This window comes from Psammomys obesus, unplaced genomic scaffold, assembly GCF_907164565.1.
Source record: "Psammomys obesus unplaced genomic scaffold, mPsaObe1.curated_primary_1811, whole genome shotgun sequence".
Classification (NCBI taxonomy): Eukaryota; Metazoa; Chordata; class Mammalia; order Rodentia; family Muridae; genus Psammomys; species Psammomys obesus.
In genome coordinates, this window is record NW_026596295.1 from 78,930 (window position 1) to 100,533 (window position 21,604).

A 21,604-nucleotide genomic window follows, 5' to 3' on the forward strand; every position below is an offset into this window, starting at 1 on the left:
AAGGAAGGAAGGAAGGAAGGAAGGAAGGAAGGAAGGAAGGAAGGAAGCAATCATTACTCCACGGACTCTGCTTCAATTCCTGCCTTGGGTTTCTGCGCTGACTTTTTTTCACGAGAGATTGTAAACTGTAAGGATGAATAAACCCTTTCCTTCCCAAGTTGCTTTTGGTCAAGAAAGCAAACTAGGACAGTGTGTGAGAAGATACCTGTAAAGTATGAGGTGGAGAGGAAGACTCATGGAAAAGAAGTCAAGCTGAGTACAGCTCCATGTGCATTACTTACTGTTGGTAAATTAGAAGCAAAAGATGACTTCAAAAAGTGAGCCACACAGTCCCAGTGGAAAAAAAAAAAAGGAATGACCTACTTCTAGGATAACCCCAAAACCCTCACAAGTCACTAAAACCAGTTATAGCTTTTGATGAGAAAGTAATTCCTCCAGTGGACAAGGCAGCAGTGGAGAAGAATCCCATATGTCACCCTAAGGGCAGGAATCAGCCACTCTCATGGTAAAAAATTCATTATTTAAAACTGATCTACCTTAGGGCCTGAGAAAAGGAAACAACCATAAGTCCAGAAAGCTTAAATTTCACTTGCCACAGCCCTAGTTTGAGAGAGAGCCCTGGGAAGCACTTGTACAGAGAAAGTGGTAAGACCAGACACTAGCCAGAAGAGTGGAAGTAGCAGGAGGCTCAGCTCAGTCTGGGAAGTTCACCAAGAGAGGTAAACCAAGCACCAGTTGCTGGGAACATAACTCATTACTGGAGTTTGATAGCTCTGGAGCCACCACCTATCAACTATGTTCTGCTACAGAGATCAAGAATTGACGCTCCAGTGACCTGCATCTTTCTAGCAGAGTAATTAATACTCAGAAGAACCTGAATGTACAAAAACAGGCCCTTTATAAAAAGCACAGTACTATGCTTGCTTCTCATTATCCCAATACAATTGGGAGATACCACCTAACTAGAAAATGAGCCACTACAGAAGGTACAAATCTGAATAGTGTTGGTCAAGTAAAAACCTGTCCAGCATAGATTACAAATGTAAATGTGGAAAGCAGAACACTCTTTTTCATATTTCTTTCTTTTCTTTTTTTATTTGTTTATTATTATTATTATTATTATTATTATTATTTACAGCTTATTAACTTTGTATCCTGCTCCCTCATTCCCTCCCAACCCTACCCTCCCTCCCTCATCTCCTCCCTGCCCCTTTCCAAGTCCACTGCTTGGGGAGGACCTCCTCCCCTTTCATCTGACACTGGTTTATCAGGTATCTTCAGGACTGTTGAAAAGAAGATAAGAGTGTGCCAGTTCAAGTGCCTCCCCTACCACATAATGCATATAACCAGTAGTATCCAATTTGGAGAAGCCTAGGAAAATGGTGTTCCAACACTTATGCTGTTTTGCTATGTGCTTCCATTTTTAAAATCCCATTATTAATGACTTGCCATTAAAAAATAACCATTTTTTGAAGTAAAAATTTTGTATTTCTATTAAATATACTGTATATTTTCAATACCGCATAACTATTTCTTTATACTTACAAAATATATAAGTGACTTCAAAGATAAAAACACCTACATAGTTTTTCCAATAACTTTATATCACACAAAATTTGTAAACTTTTGTAGGCAAATTACCTGTTCTGGTCTCACTAGCTGCTTTTTGGGTTCCTCTTCTTTGGCCAGATGTAGATTTATAGATGCATATATCAGACCTGCAGGCATGGTTGTCAACTTTCCCATCTGAAAAAGACATATCAAAAAGACCACTGTAAGTAAAAGGATTCTGTTTCCAATTCCTGAAAAGTATTTGGGAGATCTCAGGAAATATATTAAATATTTCAATTTGCTTAATATATTTATATAAACCCTTTCTGCTGCTATATTGTGAAATGCAAAAAGATACCATTGTTTTTTTCAAAGTCTGATTTTAAATGAACATATATGAAATCTTATCTTTGCTACTATCTCCTAGAAGTAGGAACATCACTTGGCTAGCATGCCCAAAACCCTGGAGTCTATTTCCATACTACATAAACCTAATGTGGTAGGTAGCACATGTTTGTAATACTAACACTCAGGAGGTAGAGAAAGAAAATGGAGAGCTCAAGGTAATCCTTGGCTACATAAGTTTGAGACCAGCCTGCACAACATGACTTCTCTCTCTCTCTCCCTCTCTCCCTTGCCTCTCTCTTCTCCCCCCCACACATTGAAATAAAACAAAAAACAACTGAGAAGGCAATGAGATGGCTCAGCAGATAAAAGTGTGCAAGTCTGATGACCTGAGTTCCATTCATGCTATTCACATAAAAAGCCAGATGTATCAGCACACTTCTGAAATCCAGCCAAGGGGAAATAGAAAGCAAAGACAGGAAAACCACCCAGAAGCTCTGAGACAGGTAACTTGGAGTATGCCATGCCTCAGAAACCCTGACCAGAAAAGGTGAAGGAGCGAACCAACTCCCACAGTTGTGATCCTCTGACATCCACAATTACACCATGACACATGCATACTAGGGATGCCTGCACAAACACACACATATCACACAAGTATGCAAGCAATCCAAAATATTATAAGGGCAGGTAAGATGACTCAGCTCGTAAGCATGCCTGCCACCAAGCCTGAACATCTGCATTCAATCCTCAGGACCCAGACAGTAGAAGAAAAGAACCACTTCCTACAAGTTGTCCTCTGTCTTCCACGTGAGCACAGTGACACATGCAAAATAAATTTTACAAATGTAACTTTAAAACATGGAAGATTTCAGGATACCTTGTTAATATTATGCTTTCCAGACTCTTCCACTTTCTTTTAAATTTCATACAGCTATAAATGTGATCAAAGCCTACAAAACTAGAAAGAAAACAAGAAAGGTAAAAACAGAAACCAAGGATATGTGGGCAAAAGCACATGTGTAATTTAGGAAATGAAACTGGATAGAAGAAAGGACTGAAAGTCAGGGCAGAGGAGTAGAAAAGATGAAGAAAGAAGAAAATCTACTAAAATACATGCTGCTTGAAAATGCCTTGGAATCTAATACCCTGTGTGTGCATATAAAAGAAATTTTAAAATTTAAAAGAAATATTGAGTCTAGAAAGATGGCTCTAGTTATTTTATTGGAAAAAATGCTTTAAATAAACTCTTTGTCCTCTTCACTGAAAAAGTGGTCCATTTCATCTTTATTGAGCTAGTTAGGGGAAGATTAGCCATAAACGGTAGTAATGCCTAGTGCATAAAATCCAAGCATTTGCTGTGAACAGTTGGAGAAAGCAGTCAGTAAGAACCTAGGATCAATGAAAATAGATGTTATTTTAAGCCATCCATGAAAGAGACCCACAAAGTACTCAGTGTTAAGCCCAAATCTCTTCTTGTGCTTATTCTTCTTTTCTGTGCAAGTTCCACCCTCATGAAAGAGAAACTGATCCAAAGTTCCAGGTTGTCTTAGTTGTCTAGTCAATTTTCACATTAGAATAGCTTTTTCAAATAAAGGTACTTGTTCCCATGTAACCAATTGCTCCACACAGGCTCTAAGAGCAACAATCAATAAATGGGACCTCATGAAACTGAAAAGCTTCTGTAAAGCAACAGACACTGTCATCAAAACAAAACGACTGCCTACAGATTGGAAAAGAATCATCACCAACCCTTTATCTGACAGAGGACTAATATCGAGTATATACAAAGAACTAAAGAAGCTGAAAAGCAACAAACCAAGTAATCCACTTAAAAAATGGGGAACAGAGCTAAACAGAGAATTCTCTGTAGAGGAATACAGAATAGCAGAGAAACACTTAAAGAAATGCTCAACATCCTTAGCCATCAGAGAGATGCAAATCAAAACAACCCTAAGATTTCACCTTACACCCATCAGAATGGCAAAGATCAAAAACTCAAATGACAATACATGCTGGAGAGGATGCTGACAAAGGGGAACCCTCCTCCACTGCTGGTGGAACAAAAACTTGTACAACCACTTTGGAAGTCAATCTGGCACTTTCTCGGACAATTAGGAATAGTGCTCCCTCAAGATCCAGCTATAGCACTCCTAGGCATGTATCCAAAATATGCTGAAGTACACAAAAAGGACATTTGCTCAACCATGTCCCTAGCAGCTTTTTTCATAATAGCAAGAAACTGGAAACAATCCAGATGTCCATCAACAAAGGAATGGATACAGAAATTGTGGTACATTTACATAATAGAATACTATTCAGCAATTAAAAACAAGGAAATCATGAAATTTGCAGGCAAATGGTTGGATATACAAAGGATCATCCTGAGTGAGGTATCCCAGAAGCAAAAAGATACACAGGGTATATACTCACTTATAAGTGGATACTAGACCTAAAAGATAAGATAAACAAACTAAAATCTATACACCTAAAGAAGCTAAACAAGACAAATGGGATGGCCAATGGAAGTAGGAGAAAACAAGTAACAGGACTGGAGCCTACCATAGACAGCCTCTGAAAGACTCTACCTAGCAGGGTATCAAAGCATCTGCTGAGACTCATAACCAAACCTTGAGCAGAGTGCAGGGAATCATATGAAGGAAGGGGGAGTTAGTAAGACTTGGAGAGGACAGGAGCTCCACAATGACCAAATATATCTGAGCACAGGAGTCTTTTCTGAGACTGATTCTCCAACCCAGGTCCATGTATGGATATAACCTAGAACCTCTACTGAGATGTAGCCATGGTAGCTAAGTATCCAAGTGGATACCTTAGTAAGGAGAAAAGGGACTGTCTCTGAGATGAACTCAGTGGCTGGCTCTTTGACCTCCCCCAACTCCCGAGGGAGGAGCAGCTTTGCTAGGCCACAGAGGAGAGGACATTGCAGCCAGTCCTGATGAGACCTGATAAACTAGGGTCAGATGGAAGGGGAGGAGGACCTCCCTTGTCAGTGGACCTAGAGAGGGGCATGGGAGGAGCTGAGGCAGGGAGGGGGCTACTGCTGGGATACAAAGCAAATGAAATGTAATTAATGTAAAAAAATAAGAATAAAAAATAGGCAAATAAAAAGCAAACAAATCATAATTTTTAAAATAGCAAAAAATAAAAAATTAAAAAAAAAATTAAAAATACCATTAAGGTAAAACCATGAACCAATGGAATTTTGTTACAAGGGCCCTCAGATGATTATATAATATAGGTCAAGTCTTTTACTACTTTTAAATACCTACCTAGATGCATACTTTCCCCTAAAATAGTAATCCCCAGATATAAAGAAAAACATATTTTTTTTTTCTCAAGACACAGTTTCTCTGGGCAGCCCTGGCTGTACTGAATTCACTTTGTAGACTGAGCTGGCCTTGAACTCAGAGAGATCCACCTGTCTCTGCCTCCCTGTGTGCTGCGTTACAGGCGTGTGCCACCATGCTTGGCTAAAAAACACTTTTGAAGCATTATAATATACAGACACTTTTCCTACAACCTAGTATTCTTAGAATGGTTGCATTAATTCATGCAATACAATAATATCACCTAGAGTTTAAAATAAATTTACATGTATTGGTTCATAATTATGATTTAAAAACAGATTAGCATATTTAATCCTTTTCAAGCACAAGTTAAATCAGTGAAATAGATGTTACTCTATAAAAAAGGAGTGGCTGATGGCATAGCACACTGAAACACTAACTACAGTGTTGGGCCAGTTCTTGACTGATCTCGGAGCTAAAAATGAATGTAAAGCATAATTTGAGGTTTGTAAAGGGAAGAGTAAAGAAGCATATGTTACTAGAGACCTTACATATTCCACAAATCCAAAAGTAAGAGAAATACTACTAAAACAACAAACATTGATAATTCCTCATTTAAAACAAAACAAAACACTAGTTTGTAAGTACCAGAGAAATTTAAGAATACATAAAATCTTCTAAGGTAAGGCTGCCTTTAGTCAAATAGCATTAAAATTAAGAAGAGCTGCTCAGACTTTCACAAGAATAAAAAAAAAAAAAAAAAAAAAAAAACTTGAGTTAAAACTATTCGTATTTGTAAAAATAACAATTTGTCAAGAGCAAATTATAAATGCTTTTTTTAAAAGCCAATGAGAATTAAAACCGCTTCCTCCCAAAACATAACAAGTCTTAGGAAGAGCATTCTGTAACATAAAGATTATAAATAGCAAAGATTAACAGCACATAACTCCCTCATTCTGATATAACTCATTCCTTATCAGCATTTTTTAATGAAAATAATTGATTCTTGTTATTTGTGATTATTCTGTTTTCTAAAGTAGCTGAGAACCACTGCTCCTGGGGACAATCCAGACTTAGCTTCCCAAGATTCACCGGTCTTGTTTTCATCAATACATAACCTTGTTTCACATTCATTTCTAATTCAGGACATTTTATTCATATATTTTATTGATTCATTAGCACTGACCTCATGGGCAACAACACTGTAACTCACGCTTGGATAAAACTAATCAACATAGAAGGAGGAGAAGAAAGCAGCAAAGGAGGAAGGATGAGGAAGAGGCAATCATATCAAGTAGACACTGTAATGAAATTGTAGTGAGCTTGCAAGGTGTGACCTGCATTCTCAGAGTCTCAGTCTAATAATAGGAGAGACAATATATAATAAAACAGCTTACGTCAATGAGTGTGATAATATAGGTGCACACCAGTGACTATAGGAACCATCAACCTAGACCAGGCCCTTATCATCTACTTAGTAAAGTAGTACAAAAAGGACAGATGTTAAGGTCAAATTTGAATGTAAATTATGGCTCTATTCTTTATTCATGATGTGGCTCTGAGAAAGTGAATCCATATGTCAATGTCCATCTATCTAATGTCACCTATCACAAAGGAACTAACACAGAGAAAGGGTTCAGTATATATTAGCTGTTACCGTCATCATCATCATCATCATTGCTGTCATCCTAGCACATGGCTATGACTCTAGTCTCATCTAACTCCAGCCAAGTGTAATTTCCTCTGTCAAGTCAAGATAATTTTATTGTCACTCAGATCACCCTCTTGCTTCAAGAAAATAAATTGGCTTCCACTTTCCTAACACACTGTTTAAAACCATTTTTTACTTTCATATTCTCTGTAACCCTGCTCCAATCTATACAGGTAGCCTTCTTTCTCCCTGATGTTTACCCTAAGCTTTTTATTTCATGTGTCACTGGTATGACCATATACTCCCCAAGAAGATTATTAACTCCTTAGAGAGGGATGACATCTTGAGCTAGATAGGTATGGAAATTCAAGTAGAAAAGATGTGGGCCCAGGAAATCTGTGCGTTAGTTATCGTTTACTTTTGAATGCTTCTAAGCCTTTTGGCTAAAATCAAGTGTATCTTTCACTTCTGAAGAATTTTGCTCATGAAATCCACCATGACATTTTAAAATGTCAGATCTAATAGCAGCAGCAAACCTGCGGGCAGGTTAGAATAGTTTCACTGTTGGAGAAAAATGAAGCTGGCCTGCATTACAATCTGTCCTCACAGAATTACAACCACAATATTTAGCCTTTTGATCAATACAATTTAGAAAAGTGATTGTGCTTCTCCTCCTTGTGCAAAGAAAGAGAAATCATATTTTAGACACCTGTGGTAACATGCCTCAGTTACTGCTGGCACCCTAGAATAAAGCTATGCAACAAGTATCTCATGCAAACAGCCATCTGGACCTTCAAATTGGGATTTGTAAAATTCAATTGTGCTTGCAATATTGCAGGTATAAAATGCTTTTAAATATTTGGCTCAGGAACTTAGTCTATTTTCAGTACCTAATGAGCTGTAACAAGTTGAGATTAGTCAACAAAATACAGGACAGTCATTAGCAGCTTAATAGAATTTTGTACTTTACAGTGCCCTGAGGCTGGTTCACTTGTGAAGGTCTAAAAGGTGAAGGTAAAAATGGTATCATTGAAGGAATATACTACTGTGAAATAGAAAAATTGTGTTCTAGCCTCAACTCGGCTACTAATTCACTATGTGGCCTTTTTTGTATCAGATTCCTCACTTTTGAAAAAAGAGTTGTGCTATAAAGCATCCAGAGTTTCTTCTAATTATGATGGTAAATGACAGTGATAATTTTCAAGTATATAATTCTGCAGCATATCCACAAAAATGAAAGTCACCAGAAAATAATTATATTTAGTAATATTGCACTAAATTTTCATAAGTTTTATTCATATCAAACATTGTGAAAATGGAAACTACAGAAAAATTTTAATAATTTAGGAATAAAGGGATGCCCTGGAAGCAGGGATAGGGGGAAGCAGAAGGAAGACTCAGAGAGGGGAGAATACAAGGGACAGCAGGGAAAACAGGGGGAATGGAGAAATGAGGGAGATATCAACTATAACACACTTTATTTTAAAAATGTTAGGATATTTAATACTTGCATGCTCATTTAAAAATTAAATTAAGGGCTGGAGAGATGGCTTGGGAGTTAAAAACACCATCTGCTCTTTCAGAGGACCAGGGTTGAATTCCCAGCACAAACATGATAGCTCACAACCACATGTAACTACAGTTCCACATTCTCTTCTGGCCTCTGTGGGTACCAGACACACAAGCATGTATATACATATGCACAGGCAAAATGCCCATAATAAAGATACTAAGACTAAATTAAGTACACACTCAATTAAGAACTATTCCTGGGGGAATTAATCTGAAAACTTCATTCTGAAGTCCTACTTTCTTTTAAAATTATATGTATTTATTTTGTGTGTGTTGTGGGAATAGGTACACGCCATGCATATATGTGAAGGTCACAGGATAATTTGTTGAAGTCGGTCCTCCTATCATGAGAGCCCTGTGTTTAAACTTAGATCTGCAGGTATGAAGGGAAAATGCTTAAAGCCACTGAGCCACCTTGCTGGTCCGTCTATTTTCTGTTTTGATACAGATAGTAGAGTTTGTATGGCAAGAAAAGAAGCAATATAAAATATTGCTAAACATGACAGAGGGAGTATAAATACTCATCATGATTTGAAGCATTCAGATCTAGAAGTAGCACTAACTACTACTTATAGCAGGACTATTTTAGTCCCAGATCTGTACCTAAGCAAATATGAAAAATCTAGTCATATCTTAAAAAGTCTAGGGAAGAGACTTAGAGCCCTGATCACCTGTGCTATTGATATTATAACAATTACAATTAACTTAAAATCAGCTTTTCCATCCCAATAAGCCACATTTTAAGGTCTAAGTAGATTAAAATGTATCCTTGGTGCTATTCTACTAGCTACTACTAGGTTTAGACAGTTTCAGTTATTGAAGACACTTTTATTAAACAGTGCAGCTTTGGTGCATCAACATTTAATAACTTGTGATTCTTTCAAAAAGAGATTAAACTATTCCTATATGAATTTTACCTCTATATCCAGAATATATATATATATATGCATTTATCTTTTTGTATATATATATATTTCATATATATATATATATATATATATATATATATACATACACACACAAACATATGCCTTGAAAAGAGGGAGAAAAGGTACAGGGTCACTGTAAAGACATACAGTGGTGTTATTATTCCAAGAAAAGTAAAGGGAAATATTAAAACTGAGAAGTTTCATCCTTATATATGAGGGTTTTTTCTGAAAGAAGGCCTATACCAATAATTCACAAAAAAACATGCATGTACGTTACATTTTTTTCAGTCTTAAACAAAACTTAGATGTTATTTTGAGGATGTAAACATAAAAAAATAAACTGCTTCCTCCTCCCTCAGTGCCCATCTCTGAGGAAACATGCCATCCATTATTTTCCCAGCTTTGTGTCTCTAGTACTTCAGGGTTCTTCTGACTAAACTGTATCATTGCCTCACGCAACAACATTTTTTTAGGACAGATCACTCCTTGTTTTTATTTGAACTTGATGAAGAGGGAGAAGAGTAGTGCAGGTAAAACAGTATACATGCTGTGGTCTAAGGACAAGTCTATAGTCTACCTATGTTGGTTCTGGGATGAAACTCAGGTAAGCAGACTAGTTCTACAACATCTTTTACCAGATTAATCAATCAACAGACCCAAGAACTGCTAGATAAGGGCTCACAATGATGCTTTCCATAGCCCTTTAATTAAATTTATTTTCTCATGCTAATTTGAACCTCAGTATTTTCACCTTACATTGAAGTCAATAAATCTTAGGAGCTTTATTAAGAATTTATCCCTGGGCTTGTATCAGGTAGATGTTTTAGTATAAATTAATGATAACAAATCATTCATTTACTTTATACAAATATAAGAACCAATATCTAAAATATGAAGTAATTTTGTCATCTTTATCCAGTCTTCTGACTTTTTAAAATAAACATAGTTTTCTATGGTAAACATTCACTATTACCCAGCATTTTCTAAAATATTTTTTGAAGACATGTGAATACCAATTTTTGTTTCTAGTCTAACAGTGTTATAGGGACATATCATCAAGTATAATCCCAGTCATCTGAAATAAGGGGAAAAAAACGATCCTTCAAGAAAAAAAAAATTTCTATTACTGATATCAAACTTGACTAATACATTTTTTTATTTTCTAAAAAATCAAATAGTATGATTACAAAGGATATTTACTTTCCTGTTTAGGAAAATGTCCTCTTTACAAATCACATTTAACTGAAGCACTAAGGAACAGTAACAGCAAGTAGTGACACAGTACATATCAGAAAAAGTAAAATATTTGGAAGATAGAACTTTAGGCATCAGTGAAATCCTAAAACCATGAAGAGAAAGGAAACGAGGCTACATAATTTTAAATATCCTGGCCACAAAGGTTTCCCTGAACATCCAATAACTAAAACAAACCGTTAAAAAGGCCAAGGCAAGGGTATTGCAGTGGCTGTCTTTATAAAGTGCTATATTAAATAATCTATTGTTAAGAAGGGTAAGAAAGAAATAACAAGAAATAGAAAAAAAAGAAAGAACAGATGTTGAACAAATGATGGTAGTGGAGGCACACATTGGTGAGGAAAGAAAAAAAACTGCAGTTTGTTAAAATCACATATAGAATGGCTCTGTTCTCAAATAGAAGTATGGTATTGTGCCATGCGTTACTATGATGCCTCTAGTCACGTATAGATTGTGAGAAGATACTCTGTTCTGTGTTTGAGGAGCACTTAGGGTGTTCCAGAAAGAATGTACACATTGAGCTTGTAAATCTTCATGATAATCCAATATAGCTCGTATCATAAAGCTGCTGCTGTTAAAAGGTTTGGAATCTGCAGCTAAAACTAACCACCAACAACAAAAAGTTAAAACTGACTTAACCATAACTTACTCTCCATTATAGCAGGAATTATAGAAATATTCGGAGCTTTAGTCATTGATTCAATGCTTTATCAAGAACTCAGATTCCAGGACATGGACTTGGATGAGTTCAATGGACCTCTTTGTTCCTCTTCCCAATATGGCCACATTAAATAAATCTCCCTTTTCTGCTTTCCACTATTTGACTCATCTAAATCATTGTGAATAGGTAGCTGAACTGGGGACAGGCTGTAACTCCAAGGTACAATAACAAAATGGCAACTCAAATGGAACTAAGAGATATTTTGGAGTTGTCTGCCACTTGCAGTGAGCTGACACTGAGTGGAGAGAAAAAACAGAAATTCCCAGCAGTTTCCTGGAGTCATTTTACTCCAGGGACATTTGCCTATCTTTGCACTTAAGTAAGCACCAGCTGCTTTTTATGTCTCCTTGTTGAAAGAAAAAAAAAAAAAAAGAATGTCAGGGATGGAACCGTGGCTCAGTGGTTTAAAGTCTTGTTCTTCCAGGGAACCTAAGTTAATATCCTAGCACCCACATCAGGCAGATCAAAATGGTCTATATTTCTAGCTCCAAGGAATCTGATGCTTTCTTCTAGTCTCCACAGACAACACACACACACACACACACACATATATATATATACACACATACATATTTTTATAATTCCTGAGAATTTAAAACTTTTTTGATAGTGTCAGATATTTCTATTTATTTTTAAAATCTAGTCTGTCTTTAATACAGACTTATACCAAGGTTAAAAAAAATACTAAATAAAAAATGATATCTCATCACAATTATAAAAATCCACAGTTTAAAAAAAACCTAGTAAGATTCATCTATTTCAAAACTTTTAATGTTTTAAGTAAAGGTAACAAATATATAACTAGAACCTAGTTTTCATGTCTAAGTCAACAAAAAGTTGTTAAATTTTTTGCTTTTCTGATAAACTTGCAGAAAGATTTTATGTTTTGTTAAAAAATTGCCTAAAGACTGGGAAAGAATCTTCACCAACTCGATATCTGACAGAGAGCTAATATCCACAATATATAAAGAATTTAAGAAGTTGAAAAGCAACAAATCAAGTAATCCAATTAAAAAATGGGGTATAGAGATAAACAGAGAATTCACTGTAGAAGAATATCAAGAAACGCTTAAAGAAATGCTCAATGTCCTCAGTCATCAGGGAAATGCAAATCAAAACGACCCTGAGATTTCACCTTACACCCATCAAAATGGGTCAAAAATTCAAGTAACAACACATGCTGGAGAGGATATGGAGAAAGGAGAACCTTCCTCCATTGCTGGTGGGAACGTAAACTGGTACAACTACTTTAGAAATCAATCTGGTGCTTTCACAGAAAATAAGGAATAGTCCTACCTCAAAATCTAGCCATACCACACTTAGGCATATATCCAAAATATGCTCAAGTATAGGAGAAGGATATTTGCTCAACCATGTTTATAGCAGCTTTATTTGTAATAGCCAGAATCTGGAAACAACCCAGATGCCCCTCCACTGAGGAATGGATACAGAAATTGTGGTACATTTACACAATGGAATATTACTCAGTAATTAAAAACAAGGAAATCATGAAATTTGGAGGCAAATGGTAGGAACTAGAAAAGATCATCCCGAGTGAGCTCTCCCAGAAGCAGAAAGACACACATGGTATATACTCACTTATAAGTGGATATTAGACATATAATATAGGATAAACTTCCTAAAATCTGTACATATAAGAAGCAAAGCAAGAAGGAGGACCCTGGGTAAGATGCTCAGTCCTCACTCAGAAAGGCAAATGGGGCAGACATCATAATATGGAGAAAACAGGAAACAGGACAGGAGCCTACCAGAGCTAATCCCTGGAAAAGTTCCTGGATTCCCAGGATTCAGGATTCTAGCCTCTAGCCACAGGCCTGTGTGCTGTGCTCACCTACCACTGATTATTCCTTGGGCCCTGAGGCACAGAGTTCTAACCTCTGACCACCAGAAGCCTGGGACCCACAGAATCAGCCCCCGGACGCTTCTCCAAACTCAACCTGTCTCCCTAGCTAAACTGACAAAAGCTAGGGGCTCCCTGGTTCTTCAAGCAAACACAGTGTCTGAGCAGCAGCAGTTCACTAAATTCAGAGCAAGAAACCCAGTGGCAGGACAGCCGTCTCCAGGACTCCTCCTAGTGTGCAGAGAGCCCCTGAACTCCAACGAACCAAATTACTGCAAAGGACCATATACCTCAGAGGAGCTATAGCAATTCCCTGAGAAGCACTGGCCATTTGGTAACAATACCCAAAAAGCTGAGGAAGGCTCCTTCAGGAACAACCATCTTGCTACAAGGGAATTCTCCCCACCCTAGGATTCCAGCAGGCACTAGAAAATAATAGCAAACACCTGACACAGCCAGATAGGTAGATGATGGCAAGTGTAAAAGTACAATCAATAAAAGCCAAAGCAACATGGCATCTCCAGAACCCAGTTATACAAGGGCAAGTAGCCCTGGATACCCTAACATAAGTGAAATTCAAGAAGATGCATTAAAAAATAGAAGATAAAGTCAAACAGATTACGGCCATCCGTAAAGAAAGAGAGGAAGATAAAGTCAAACAGATTATAGCCATCTGTAAAGAAATTCAGGAAGATACACCCAAACAGCTTGTGGTCTTTAGAGAGAAAATAATTAAATCACTGAAAGAAATAAAAGAAATAGAGGAAAGTTCAAACAAACATGTGAAGGAATTGAAGGAAAAGCAGGAAAATAAAAAAGGGCAGGTGAAGAAAATCATCAAAAATCTTACAAGATCTGAAGATAGAAAAGGAAAAATTAGGTATCTTCAGGACTGGCTGCAAAGCTCTCCTCTGTGGCCTAACAGGACTGCTCCTCCCTTGGGGGGTGGGGAGGCCAAAGAACCAGTCCTTGAGTTCCTGTTAGAAATAGTCCTGGTTCCCCTCACTATGGGAAACCAATTGGTTACTGAGCTACCACAGGCTACATCTGAGCAGAGGTTCTAGGTTATATCCATACATGGTCCTTGGTTGAATGTCAGTCTCAGAAAAGACCCTGTGCCCAGATATATTTGGTCCTTGTAGAGCTCCTATCCTTTCCTCATCAGACTAACTCCCCTTCTTAAAATAGGATCAGATGAATGGGGAGGAGGTCCCCCCTATCAGTGGAGTTGGAAAGGGGCACGGTGGAGATGAGGGAGGGAGGGAGGGAGGGACTGGGAGGAAATGAGGGATCGGGACACGGCTGGGATACAGAGATAATAAAATGTAACTGATAAGAAAAAATAAAATTCAAAAAAAAAAAAAAGAAAAGGAAAAATTAATGAAAACACAAATGGAGGAAATCATGGAGAGGAAAAACTTAGGGAAGAAAACAGGAGCTACAGAGGTAAGCATATCCAACAAACTACACTAAATGAAAGAAAGAATCTCAGGTGTGGAAGATACAATGGAAGAAATCGATGTATCCATCAAAAAAAAATGTTAAATCTAAAAAATTCCTGACACAAACCATCTAAGAAATCCAAGACAACATGAAAAGATAAAACCTAAGCATAATAGGGATAGAGGAAAAAGAAGATTCCCGTCTCCAAGGTCCAGAAAATATTTTCAACAAAATCACAGAATAAAATTTCCCCAATTTAAAGGAGAGGCCTGTAAGTATACACGAGGCCTATAGAACACCTAATAGATTAGAGCAGAAAAGAAAATCCTCCTGCCACATAATAATCAAAACAGGAGGTTGGACACAAGATGGTGGCACCGACCACACAGGGTATCTGAACAGCAACTCAGCAGTGAGAGCAGGGTGACAGGCAGGCTGTACTGTGGACGCCAAAACCCCAACATCTGTGTTTCTCTGGTGAGAGGAGAATCCATGAAGAAGCTCCATCTTCAGGCCACCCATATAATGCCTGGAAAAATTCCTGGGCTCCTTTGCAGCACTGCCACAGCCCTAGGCTACCCACCCAATCTCCCCATCTGCAGATACCTTCCTGGGACCTGCAGCCGCTCTCTGGGCTCTAACCCTGCAGCCCTAGGCCACTCGCCCAAACTCACCTTCTATGGATATATTTCTGGAACCAGGAGTGGCTGCACACGCAACTCTGACCTGGCAGCCCTAGGGCAACCAAGGATACCTTTCTAGGACCTGCAGCATGCACACTGGGCTCCTAAGCTTAAGCCTTGGGCCACCCACCCTCCCAGAAACACCATCTGTGGATACCTTCCAGGACAGGCAGCAGCAGGGCCCTCACGGTTCTGACCCCGCAGCCTTAGGCCAACCACTGCACAAGCCCACTTTCTGTGGCTATCTTCCTGGAACCAGAGCCTGGCAACTCTGACCCTGGGCACGGACTCCCACTGCCTGTGGAGTGAATACCTTCTGTACTGTGGGTGAGACCCAAAACTGGGCACCCACTCCCACGGTCCTGTGGACACCTTCTGGCTGCTAGAGGTTCCTGGTTCCAAACCTGAGAGACCACACTCAACATCCTGTGGGCACTTTCCTAATTACAGTGGCTAATGGCACTCAATTTCACCACCCAGGGGAGGAGATACATTCTGGTATGATGGGGAACACATGGCTCCATTCTGCCTACTCCCCAAATGCCTGGCTGACCCAGGTCAGAATCAGACAGCACAGCACATACAATGATCTCAGCAGAGATGAACTAGGCTTGGGACCCAGGTTCCATCCCCAACCATCTAACAGAAGCTGGTAGGATCCTGGAGCAGCTCCAGGCAAAGAGATCTATCCACCAGTGCCCCAGAAGCTTGGCTCACATGGGCCAGAATCAGAGAGCCCAGAACAGAGAACCCAGTGGAGCTGGGCTAGGAAACTGACCCAAGTTCAATTGTCCTCCACCCCAAGGAGGCCTTTGGGGCATTGGAACAACTCTAGACTTTGAGATCTTTCTGCCTGCTCCCCAGAACCCCAGCCCACCTGGTTCAAAAACAATGCTTCCAGAACAGCCAGTGAACCCAACAAAGCTGAGGCAGGCCTGGGACCTAAATCCATCCTCCACCTTCTTAAGGAAGTCTATAGGACAATGGAGCAGCTCTAGACTCAGAGATCTTTCCGCCTGTGCCCCAGTTATCCAGGACACAAAGAGTGAGCCAGCAGAGACAGTGAATCCAGGGGAAAACTACTCAAGACTCCAGAGACAGGTGGATCCAATATGCAGTACAGGCTCCTGGAATAATCTGTCAAGGCTACAGACAAACAGATGGCTAGAGGCCAGTGGAAGAATAAGGACAACGAAAACATCATGGCCTCACCAGAATCTCCATAAATCAACAGATATTCTATTGCAGCTGAAACACAGGAAAATGATCTTAAATCTATAATTATGCAGTTATTCAAGTCACATAAAGAAATGAACAAAAAAAAAAAACCTGAGGCACATAAAGAGGATATGAACAAAAAAAAAAAAAAAAATAGAGGCCATCATGGACAAACAGGAATCCACATTCAAACAGATGAAGGAAATGTTGTAAGAGATGAAAACAGAATTAGAATCAATAAAGAAAACACAAACAGAGAAAACCCTGCAATTGCAGAACTAAGAGATCAGGAACCACAAAGGTAAGCATCACCAACAAAATAAAAGAGATGGAAGAGAGAATCACAGGTGCTAAAATATAATTGCAGAAGTTGATATATCTCTCAAAGAAAACACAAAATTGGAAAATTTCCAAACACAAACCATTTAAGAAATCAAAGACACCATAAAAAGATGAAACCTAAGAATAACAGGTATAGAAGAAAAAAGATTCAAGGCTCCATGGCCAAGGAAATATTTTTGAGAAAATCATAGAAGAAAATTTCCCCAACCTTAAGAAAGAGATGACCAAAAACATACAAGAGCGCTACAGAACACCAAATAGACTAGATCAGAAAAGAAAGTCCTCCCACTACACAATAATCAAGACCCTAAGTCTACAGAACAAAGAAAAAATATTAAAATCGGCAAGAGAAAAAAGCCAAGTAACATATAAATGCAGAACAATAAGAATTGCACCTCTTAACAGAATTCTTAACAGACTTCTTAAAAGAGACTATGAAAGCCAGAAAGGCCTGGACAGATATCATGCAGAAGCACAGAGATCACAGAAGCCAACCCACAATACTATATCCAGCAAACTTCCTTTTTTATTATAACATTATAAAAATTTATTTTTTATGAATTATAATTTATTCACTTTGTATCCCAACTGTAGCCCTCTCCCTTAACCCTCTCTATCTCTACCATCCTTCCCTCATCTCCACCCATAGCCCTCCCCTAGTCCACTGACAAGGGAGTTCCTTCTCGCCTCCATCTAATCCTAGCCTATCAGGTCTCATCAGGAGTGGCTGCATTGTCTTTCTCTGTGGCCTGGTAAGGCTGTACCCAACTCAGGGGGTGGTGATCAAAGAGCAGGTCATTGAGTTCAGAGACAGTCCCTGTTCCCCTTACTCAAAAAATCAGTAGCACTCATATATACAAAAGTAAAAGGGCTGAGAAAGAAATTAGGGGAAAAAAACACCCTTCACAATAGCCACAAATAATATAAAGTATCTTGGTGTAACTCCAAAGAACCAAGTGAAAAACCTGTACAAAAAAAACTTCAAGTATCTGAAGAAAGAAACAGAAGATGATATCAGAATATGGAAAGCTGTCCCATGCTCATGGATCGGTAGAAATAACACAGTAAAAATGGACATCTTATCAAAAGCAATCTACAGATGCAATGAAATTTCCAGAAAACTACCAACACAATTCCTAACAGAACTGGAGAAAAAATTCTCAACTTCATATGGAATAACAAAAAACCCAGAATAGCTAAAACAATCATCTACAATAAAAGATCTTCTGGAGGCATCTCCATCCCTGATTTCAAGCTAATCTATTGAGCAGCAGTAATTAAAACTGCATAGTACTGGCATAGAAACAAGCTGGTGCATCAATGGAATTGAATAGAAGAGCCAGAAATGAACCCATGCTCTTACAGACAACTGATTTTTGACAAAGATGCCAAAACCATACAATGGCAAAAACACAGCATCTTCAGCAAATAGTTCTGGTTTTACTGGATGCTTACATGTAGAAAAATACAAATATACTCATACTTATCACCCTGCACAGAATTAAAGTCCAAGTGGATCAATATAAAACCAAACACACTAAACTTGTTGGAAGTAAAATTGGGGAAAAACCTTGAAAGTCACTGGCACAGGAAACTATTACCTGAAAAGAACACCAACAACTCAGGCTCTAAGATCTACAATTAATAAATGGGACTTTGTGAAATTGAAAAGCAAAGAATACTGTCAACAGAACAAAATGACAGACTAAAGACTGGGAAACGATCTTCACCAACCCTATATCTGACAGAGGGCTAATATCCAGAATATATAAAGAACTCAAGAAATTAGACACCAACAAACCAAATAAAAAATTTAAAAAATTTTTTTAAAAAAATGGGGTACAGAACTAAGCAGAGAAATCTCAACAGAGGTATACTGAATTGCATAGAAACACTTAAAGAAATGTTTAACATGTGTATTCATCACTGAAACTACCCTGCAGGGTATCAAAGCAGATGCTGAGACTTATGGCCAATCTTTGAGCAGAGTGCAAAGAAGTGGGAAATAGTAAGACCTGGGGAGGACAGAAGCTCTACAAGGAGAGCAACAAAACCAAAAAATCTGGACACACAGGTCTTTTCTGAGACTATAACCAAGGACCATTCATGGAGATAACCTAGAACCTAGAAGCCCTGCACAGATATAGCCCATGGCAGCTCAATGTCCAAGTGGGTTCCACAGTAATAGGAACAAGGACTGTCTCTGACATAAACTGATTGGCAATTTAATCACCTCCCTCTGAGGGGGGAGCAGACTTACCAGGGCACAGAGGAAGACAATGCAGCCACTCCTGATGAGACCTGATAGACTAGGATCAGAAGGAAGGGGAAGAAGACCTCCCCTATCAGTGGACTGGGGGAGGGGCATAGTTGAAGAAGGAGGAGGAAGGGGATTGGGAGGGGAGGAGGGAGGGATATGTGGGGGATACAAAGTGAATAAATTTCAATAAAATTAATTTTAAAAAAAGAAATTCAAATCAAAACAACTCTGAGAGTCCATCTTACACTGATCAGAATGGCTAAGATTGAAAACTCAAGTGACAACACATGCTTGAGAGGATGTGGAGAAAGGAGACTACTCCTCCATTGCTGGTGGAAGTGCAAACTTATACAACCATTTTGGAAATCAATCTGGCACTTTCTCAGAAAACTGGGAATAGCACTACCTCAAGATCCAGCTATACCACTCCTGGGCATATATCCTAAAGATGCTCAAATATGCAACAATGACATTTGTTCATCTATGTTCATAGCAGCTTTATTTGTAATAGCCAGAATCTGGAAATAACCTAGATGTCCCTTAACAGAGGATTCAGAAATTGAGGTACATCTACATAATGGAATACTACTCAGTTATTAAAAACAAGGAAATCATGAAATTTGCAGACAAATGGATGGAACTAGAAAAGATCATCCTAAGTGAGTTAACCTAGAAACAGAAAGATAGGCATAAGTTATAAGTGGATATTAGCCATATAATACAGGATAGCAATCTATATCCCTAAAAAAGCTAAACACTAAGGAGGACCCTAGGGAGTCCTCCATTTAAATCCTTAAGTGGCAAACAAGATAGACCCAAAAAGAGGTGGAAGAGGGGAAACAGGATGGGAGTCTACTCTAGAGGGTGCTCTGAAATGCTCCACCCAACAGGGATCTAAGCAGATGCTGAGACTCATGGGCAAACTTTGGTCAGAACTCTTATGGAAGAGGGTGGTAGGATAGAAGGACATGGAAGGGACAGCAGCTCCACAAGGAAACCAACAAAGCTAAAGGATCTGAGCCCAGGGGCCATGCAGAGACCAACACACCAACCAAGGAACATGTATGGAAAGCACATAGACCCCCTGCTCAGAAGTGGCTGACTGGCATCTCAGTCTCCATGTGGATCTCAGAGTAAGGGGAGCACAGGCTGCCTCTATCAAGAACTACTCAGCCCTGGTGATGCGGCCTTCCCAGGCCACATAGGAAGAGGATCCAGGCAGTCCTGATGAGACTTAACAAGCTATGGGCAGATGGCAATGGTGAAGAACTCACCCTTTCAGTAAACTAGGGGAAGGGGATGGGGGAAGACTAAGGGAGGGTAGGACTGGGGGGACTTGAGTGAAGGGCTTCAGTCAGGCTACATAATGAAGAATTATGAAAAATAATTAAAAATTTTTAAAAAATGTTTTATGTTTTCTGCTTTTTGTATTTGAGACTTGTGACTACTTAGAAAAGTGTCTTAAAGTTCATTTCAGGATCAGTTTTGTGCTTAAGTCTTTTAAAAAGACACGTTGTAAATAACTGGTTTAAATCGGCTCCACTACAATTAGATGCCTAATGTATCTGTGACTAGAAGTGTTTATACTGTATACCTAAGTTTTATATTATATAAAATTTACAAACTTGAAAAAGCATGAAAGGCTCATACATGCAAAATAACCAGCAAGTGTTATTGCTCCACACAGTGCCTGTTAAGCAGCCAAATGTGGAAGGAGAGACAGCAACAATGGCAGCCAGCCTGAGCCAGTCTGAGCAATGGGCACAGAGGGGCAAACATGCACAGCTTTCTCTTGGCCATGGGCCAGACATAATCCTGGATTAGAAAAATATCTTTTCTCTCCAATAACTAACTAATAACTGATAAAACTTATACTTTTCTTGGCCACTGGCACATGAAGCAACAAATATAATGTATGTATTTAATAAACCTGAATAAAGTATTTGATTGGTAGGTAAATGTTCTGTTCCAAATGCCAACAGCAACAACAACAACAACAAAAAATCTTCCCCCCCCAAAAAAAAATCTTCCCAGCAACATAGTTTCAACTGTGTTCTTTTAAAGCAAATAATTTATACAAATGATATAATGCTATATATAATGCTTCTCATGCTATATTAGACCTTGCTAATGTTTTTTTTTTTTTTTTTCATTAGTCCCTTTAGTTTCTGACTCCTTAAACCAACTGGCACCTCCTTAAAATAGATAATGATAGGACTTCACAGACCCTCCCACTTTCTGGATATAATGATTTCCTTATGAGTATGGTGTAATGCTGACCTCTTAGTGTCTTATAAACTTAAAAAGGCATTAAAAACAACCATTCTGCCCGTTGCCAAGTCCACTAATAGGGGAGACCTCTTCCCCATTCATCTGATCCTGTTTTATCAGGTTATCTTCAGGACTGGCTGCAAAGCTCTCCTCTGTGGCCTAACAGGACTGCTCCTCCCTTGGGGGGTGGGGAGG

General features: G+C 38.6%; 1 protein-coding gene across 1 annotated transcript in view; it reads right to left on the reverse strand.

The window, feature by feature from the left end:
- The window catches only part of LOC129668969 (MICOS complex subunit Mic27-like), a 46,443-nt gene that overhangs the window by 16,589 nt on the left and 8,250 nt on the right, over positions 1-21,604 (reverse strand). The window contains 1 exon segment of the mRNA XM_055597008.1: positions 1,642-1,746. Coding sequence (XP_055452983.1) covers positions 1,642-1,746 — 105 coding nt within the window.